This window comes from Varroa jacobsoni, unplaced genomic scaffold, assembly GCF_002532875.2.
Source record: "Varroa jacobsoni isolate VJ856 unplaced genomic scaffold, vjacob_1.0 scaffold_639, whole genome shotgun sequence".
NCBI lineage: Eukaryota > Metazoa > Arthropoda > Arachnida > Mesostigmata > Varroidae > Varroa > Varroa jacobsoni.
In genome coordinates, this window is record NW_019213541.1 from 154,100 (window position 1) to 162,293 (window position 8,194).

At 39.9% G+C, this 8,194-nt stretch overlaps 1 protein-coding gene across 1 annotated transcript in view; it reads left to right on the forward strand.

Moving 5' to 3' along the window:
* Positions 1–4,110: 4,110 nt before the first annotated feature.
* The window catches only part of LOC111262216 (uncharacterized), a gene marked incomplete at its 3' end in the record, with an annotated part of 10,616 nt that continues 6,532 nt past the window's right edge, over positions 4,111–8,194 (forward strand). Inside the window, 1 exon segment of the mRNA XM_086968992.1 lies at positions 4,111–4,552. Coding sequence (XP_086825118.1) covers positions 4,546–4,552 — 7 coding nt within the window.

Here is an 8,194-nt window from a genome sequence, read left to right on the forward strand (position 1 = left end):
GAGTATATATATATATATCAGTTGAGATGACTGGCATCGTTCTACTGTCTGCAGTTCTGTATTAATATAAAAACAAAAAGTAATGTTTAGCAAAAATTAACCAAAGGAAAACATCTGCACAACGGTGAACCGATGAGATATATCAACGTGAGGCGTTCGCGCCCTTGAGAAGGTACAAACAGCCAGGACATGGGTCAATGTCTTCCGCTATAGAATTTCTGTTACGTTTATTAGGTACTCGCAAAAGCTGTTCCCCTCTTATTGTACAGGAAAATATCTCGGCTTGGTCTATAAAAAGTCAAATATTTTTGATATTTAAGGGACCAGTGTATGAAGTGGTCAAAATCTGGGACCATTTGGGATAATTATAATAGAACGAATCGAACATTTATTTTTTGGAATTTCCACATCGAACTGAAAGCATTTGTAATTATTATTTTCCATATTTGTCTATATCCTCTGGCAATAAACATATTTTCAACATGTCTGGACTGATCAGTGCTCGATACTAGAGGAAACACAAAAAGTTAAATATCTGTGCAATGTGACAGTTAAATAATTACGTGTGTGGCCGGTATCTTTTCCTTTAATAAAGCCGATATTTTTATATTCCTTTTGGTCATAACGATCGTCTGTAGTCTGACCAAGATTTTGTGCGATCGGTGTGAATGTCGTCTCAGAATTTCGTACCACACATGTACAGTAATAGCGTATGTGTCTACAAATGTCCACCGAAGGCACTGCCCACCCAAGTTACGCTTCTCTGTTGATCACCTTTGCAATGTCCCGCTTACGCTGCTTCTGACTGTATTATATACATGAGTTCGTTTATAGGGCAGCAGATAAACTTGCCTCGAACAAGCACGAGGTAAAGGAGGGCGTCGAGATCCCCTTTTATGGTCGAAGCTGTGCGTCTAACTGTTCTCATGCGACAAAACTAATACTGAAACATACAAATGTGACTGCTTATATATATGTGTATATATATATATGCAGCTGAGTGTTGCTACTTGCTCTTTCCTGAAGGACATGTGACTTGGCGTTACCGCCGTAACCATCGCCGCTCGGGAACTCAGCCGCCGAAATACTTCGACACGCTACCCTGGCGCACGATCACAAACGATTGTGGTACATCTTCGATGTTAAGTTGACATACGCAAGACCGCGTCAGTCCTGAAGGGTTGAAATATGTACATATATACACATCTTTGTCCTTTGTTACGATGGTGACAACAGATAACAAAGGGTAACAGAACAAAAATTCGATACGACGCGGCGCCAGGCACACAGCACGCGTACCAACAAGGCATCGGCATCATTCACCGTAACCATCGACATAACGTTAATGGCTGCAGACGACAAAGCAGGACACGAAACAAGCTGCATGTTTATGACCATGCACAATTATGGGGCAGGCGCCGCTGTCGCTGCTATGGTCATCGTCTGTGTATTGCCGCAAGATAGCGGGCGATCAAATACAAGGGGAAAAGTTTATGTTCATAAAGCATTACTACGGCCAGGGACAAGTACCAGCTTTTACGCTCAATTATCAGATGTGCTCAATGCTTTGGAATGATAAAGGAATTATACCGGGGCAGGCTTGATTGAGACACTAAAAAGTGTTTTGACGAGAAAAATCAATGCCCTATTAACGAGCGCTATGACTATTATGGTAACAGGATGCGAGCTAGAATGAAAAGACGACGAATAGAAAGAACATAAATGCAGTCATTAGTTTTTACGGGGTGTCGTTAGTCATGGTGCTTGATTACTTGTAGCGGAGCGCTTTTGCAGAAGCATATATCCAAAATGTTCGCTGTTTATCCAAAGTAACGGCTTTAATTTGAAATGGTTTGCCCCACCTCTAAATACGCGCTGCACGGCCGATATGCACGTGATATTTCGTATGTGTTGCATGCGAGATAAGCAAGAGCTGCTTGTTTAATAACATAACGGTGCCTCTAGAATGCGAAACAGATGCATCATTATAGATATATAACATCGTATTGTAGCAGATAGACTGATTTCGGATAACTATATTTTACCTCTGTAATCTTTTCAGAATCAGGAATATTACAGCTTAGATAAATACTAATTTAGGAATGCCTTTATCTCATTCTATTATGACCGTTTATAACAGTCTATGAATAGACCCTCAGTTTAAGTAGGGCACTTTACAATCAGGAACTTTTCAAACGAGATTATACAGGTTTTTAATAAAATTAGACACATCTAAACTCTAAGTTCGATCTGAGTGGAAAAGGGTTCAGTTGGTTTCGATTTTGAAAGTACCTGAAAAGCGCCTGAGCTGACTAAAAAAAGCTAGATTTGAAATAAAAATTTCATTAAAAACAGATCGTAAATCAAGGCAAAAAAAAAAAATGGTAAAAATGTCAATTTATAAAACTTTCCAAATTTCAACATGCCATTACGTATGCAGAATGTGTCTGGCTAGCAACTGTGAGAACCAATGACCAATGAGAGAGTATCGAAGAACTTTTTAAATTATTTTTTATGGATAAATAAGGTTATTTAGGTTTGAAGCTAAGCGCAGATACATTTAGTTTTGTGGTGGAGGTCGACCGATTTAAATCATACCTAACTTCGCTTTCCAATTGAAAAATATATCTACTGTAGTGTAGTCAATACTTGAATAGCGACATCTGAATATTATGCGGAAGTACTTATACCAACAACAACAGCAAGAACAGTTCTAGGCGTGAAGAGTATTTTATTTTTTGGCGCCTACAGTTCATGATCGACCTGTTACCTCAGTGGCTTATGAAGCTGCAACTAAAATAATCCTACGCATTAGGTCAGAAATGCGGGTTGCCCATCATAGATATCGAACAATACCAGGAACATGTGTGCTGGCCTAATCCTATGACTTGGCGACCTCACAACCTCATATCGGTGAGATCTGATTCTGCTAAATTTGGAACAGTCTAACTCAATTGTGCAGAAGCGGAAGTTATGCCTCACTATTGTTTATGGAGGTGCCAGAAGTGCGGGAACCGCGAATCCTAAAGTCAAGGTTGCCCCTCACTTCAACAGACGCCTTGCAGCCACAGTATCCTACGCAATGTTTGATACATCAACAAATGACTGCTTAGTTGCTTTTGGGGCGGGGCACATTATTTGACTACTCAAGCTGTGTGCGGCTCTTAAGGGGAACTATGACAGAACCCCATTTATTTTCTGATGCTATTAATAACAGTAATACGAAAATTTATGGACTATGGGAATATTACACTAAGTGAGGGGGGTGCTACTGCGTACTGGGCTACATATGCGTTCTACATTGCCCCGCAATTACGATTATGATGTTGTCAAGGTGTTGCCACGGGCTGTACTGGACTTTATTTAACTACTCTGAGTATTATTTATGCCCTACATAGGAAATCGTACATATAAAAGCAAAGGCGTTCTAGTGTTTATCTTGAACAGAAGCCAGCTACGTATTCGGCAAATTTATAAATGACCCACGATATTTTCATTTTTTACGCCATAAGTCTTTTGGCCATAGAAAAACTAAAGGAAGAACCGCGTTACTTTGTGTTTTTAACGCACGATGAACAATGGCGCAAGCAAGAGACTCTATTCTTCATTCAGTCAAGGCCGTCTGCGTTGTTTTCTATGCACGCAATTCGTTCGAACCAGTGTTTAAGATACATAGAGCAGGCAGGACACTGAAATGGCCTTTAATACGGCCCATCCGAAGAAGCCAACTGGTGACTTAATAGGTGTTTGAGCATCGTTCAATTCGGTAGATAAACGTATAGAATTTTGTTAATTCGCTTGCCGGTATTTTTTTTGCGTTATTAAGTATGAGCAATTTATCCGCTTCTCAAATGCTCAGGTCGTCTTTAAGATGGGCAATGATGCACCTGATGCCTTAGAATCGGGTTCTTCTTGGAACCGTAATTATGGTCATAAGCCGGTTGCGTATATGGTTAGCTCAGCTAAAATGAAACGTCCAATGTTTACGGGCCTCTTCGAAAGAAGGGGTCCGTAAACGTCGAAGATCTTTGTCCAGCAAAATATTTAGTCTTCTATAAGCAAACATAGAAGTGTCGTGAGTATCTGGCACGAAGCGCTATAATTCGACAATTAATCATGAATATATCTCACTATGAATAATTCTCATCATACTGCGTTTCAACAGTGTTTCGTGCACGTAAGAACAACGTAATTGTAGAATTCGTCAGTCGTGGAGACCCACTGCCGATCTATCGATCAGCTACGAGATATTCTACCTTATTCCATCACCGCTTCTAGAACCACTGGCCGGAGCCAAGTGGGTCAACGGACGAGTGGATCTGCTTGCGTTTGGATTAATTGTGCTTCTGTGAACTGCCGCATAAAATACACGAAATTTGGTTTCGGGATGAACGTTGTCTGTGACCAATAGCTTATTTAGAATAGGGATACATTAGTCTATCTAAATGAGAGAGGATCTTTCATACTGACTCATATTATCCACTTTCTGCTTATTTCAGCTGGATGAATATTTCGCTGAAGGAGAGGTGGATCGCGTGAATAAATATGATATGTGAGTATATTTAGACACATTTAATAGGACTGGCATATTCTTCTATACCATATACATTGGGCTGGCACCCTGTAGGTCGACCTAAGCTTGAAGTGACTTTCGTCAGCTTCACAAATGCGTGTCGCGCATCAAACGCGTTACCAAATACTGATCTAAACGGACGCTTCTACATAGCAATTTCTACCCCGGTAACTTGTAGAGATTCTATTATCCATATTCCGATATAGTGCCCCAACGGCAAGCTAACGAGGATCAAATAAAAAAAAACAAAAAAAAAAAACAAAAAAAACGATAGAAAGAAAAAGCTAGTTCTCAAGATTTGTGCTGATTTAATGCAAAATGCTGAGGTTATCCAAACTTGCGATGATAATAACCTCTGGTTATAGCATTATGATATAACGCTAGATGCTGTAGGGTGGTTTATCATTAGGATTATCTTTCTTTTTGTTATATTATCAGCGATCAATCGTACACAAACGCAAATTAATAGTGTCCGTTACAGGCTATGAAGACTATCGGTGCCTAAGTGATGTTAAAAAAAATATGTCAGACTGCAATGCATGCGCTTAATAGTGATCCTCACCGACTATTATAATTGGCAAATAATTAATTATTCCTTGTACCTGTGTCCCTGCAGAGCTGGATGAAAAATATCAGAAAAAAAAATGTACTACAATCTAATTGTGTCTAGAATGCGTTTTCTAGCATTGCCTCTTTGAACAATTTAATTGCTTTCCTTTTATAAGATACGCATGGTAAGTTTTCATTCCTCCAGAAGGAGCTGATCGCTTTCAGATAGTGGTATCTACCTGACTGAATCGAACCGCAAAACACAGAGGTTTAAATTAGACTAGGCGAAATCTCTTCCAAAAGAAAAAAGAAAAAGGTATTTTGTATAGATCAGTATCACTGATAAAATTTTCCGCCATTTTGTGTGTTACAATAGATTTATCAGTGTCGTCGAGAACGTCGAAGGACCAAGTCCAGATCTTGAGTTACGTTTCTTAATCGTAAAGCTGCCACGTTGCTGTGTCAGCGTTGGCCGTAAGGCCATAAAGCGTAAACTGCATCATTTTTATTGCTGATATGCCGGCATCAGCAGTTTTCGGGAAACGGCGTATTATTATTACGCTAATTAACGGGGTCAGTGCTATCGCACATTTGAAAATTATCTTCAGATCAATCACACAAATTTTTTGGAATTCGAGCCAAACGCTACACGATTGACAAGCAGCTACGTTGAGGACATTTTCATTCAAAAATATATGTAATCTGTTTGCAGAATTAGGTTCATACGATTATTGACTCGAAAATCAGAAAATATTAACTTGGAAAATTCATGGAATTATTCAGCCTCTGAACCACTAGGCAAGATAAACCTTAGTTAGGAGGAGTGAGTTTCTGACGAAGGTAAACACAAGCAATATCCTTCGGAGAGACCTGAATATATGCATTTGATGGTAACGGTTACGGTCGTCGTCGTCGTCGAAAGCGAAAATGTTTGTTTGCCGTTTTGAATAGCTCTCACGACGCTCAATGGCTTTTTTTTTCGTCATCGGTCAATTTTACAAAATGGTTAAGCTTCAAATCTGTGAAACTCATAATGTTGAACCTAAATATTAAGTATATGATAACTGTACATACTCAATAGAGTGGTGTGTCTCTATGAACAAAGCTCATTGATGAACACACAAGAATATCTGAAATGCGGGCTCTCGTTAAAAGTGTGTTCGTAAGCAATGAGAGAGACGTAGGCAAATTTAACTAGATAACTTTCTTAGCATCGCTGAAACGTTCCGAAAAACGTTGCTCATTTTTAGGCGTCGCCATAGCGGTGGTTACTGGCAAGGTCAAGCCGACAGCACGATCGGCAGCCTTCTCACAATAGACGTAGGCCTACGAACTTGTTAACACGAAGTCCGAAGGATAAAGAAACTTGACATATTCAATCTACACATATCTGTGAGCCCTTCGATAATTAACATGCACAGTTATATGCAACACACAAGTACATCAATCTCTAAAGTAGTATTACTCATTTTTCAAGCAGCCAATATTGCTGAGACTATTGGATCATCGACAGCCTCACTAATAGCAACGATATAGTAACAGCGTATTATTATAGAATGGGCGTCTGCATCTGCCGAGTGGGTTTTATTTTTTATTGTATTATTAAAAAAGCCAGTACAGGTTTAGCAATTGGCTCTTAGGGCAACTGTCAAAAAGGTTACCGGAATAGGAATACAGATCTTCCAGAATGCAGAACGGGGAGCAATATATTTGTCGTCGGTTTAAAACTAAAATTGTCCTGAAATGTCGTGAGCTGGACAGAACCTTAGACGAACTTCAGACGGCAAATAGGGTTAGCATAAGTTTGAGTGAAATGTTTCGATAACGGTACATTACATGGTAGTTTAATGATTTTTGCGTGAACTTTTTTTGCGAGACCTACAGCGTTTGGCTCGGGGTGTTCCTTCTTTTATGTGCCAGTCTTACAACCTTATTAGTCTAAATGTCCACTTATATAAATAGACTAATTTTACATAAAACTAAAAAATGTTCAGTCAATTTAAATGATATAAACTTATTTTCTTGAGATTCCCGATAACACGGCACATTCGTTGTATTTTCACTCCAGATTAACTGGGTGAAGTTTATCAGAGCTAAAAAGTCAGTATAAACAGATTGATTGCTGCGTTAGGTTCATAGGGCTCGATAAATCTTTACAAATCGCGGGTTTTGGGCAGTCCGAACTTTTTTCTGGACTCATCAACAGCGATTGGCGTATTCGCTGCCACCTTTTGTTGTGGCCGTGGGGTGGAGGTTCATAACTCGTTTAAGAGAAGCGGGTGTTAATCAATGGGTTCCTAATAGGTATTACCAATAAATATGTCGATAGTAAGGAAACTAAATGAAAATTGAGAAACCTTAACTTCATTTACTCGATGTTCAACAGGTCTCCCAAGGGTACAGAACATATCAGTCTAGAAGCTAAGCTCCGTACCTTGCGTACATGTATGTATATTGTCTAGTGCTTCTCGGTCATTAGATCGCTAATAGTCTAATGATAAACGTCACGAAAATATTCTTGTTTCCCGACCCTTTGGCCGGTCGATGGCTTATAACGGCTTCAGTAATGGAACGAGATGTTGAAACTGTCTGGCCTAAAAACCAGCTTCTCTTGTTGGCCATCTACGACAATCAGATGTTTGAATAGTACTATGCGTCCCTCGAAGTATTCCGACTCGGGTCCTTTTGCTGGCTTGATCGCCTTTGCTTTCTGTAGTGGCTGCCGTGTGCGTCGGCTGGCCATACGGCCAAGCTGTGCCTGACGAGCGGCATCAGTAGCAGAAAGCGCGCATTCATCGACTTGATTGGACCGATGAACGAAGTCGCCGCATGTTTCGCTACCTCTGTTATTTTGCGTAGCGGCGTTACCTGGCTATTCGTGTTGGCGAAGTCCACTGCAGCTGTAACAGCAATCGAGGGACAGATGACCCACTTTGTCACGTTTCTCTCGCATGGATGCCGAAGCATCGACGAAAGATAAAGCAATGTGCAAAAGCAACGAGCAAAGAAAAAAAATTAGCTAACCAATAAAACTACTAACAGTCCTACCGATAAGCCAAAAAACATTCCAAC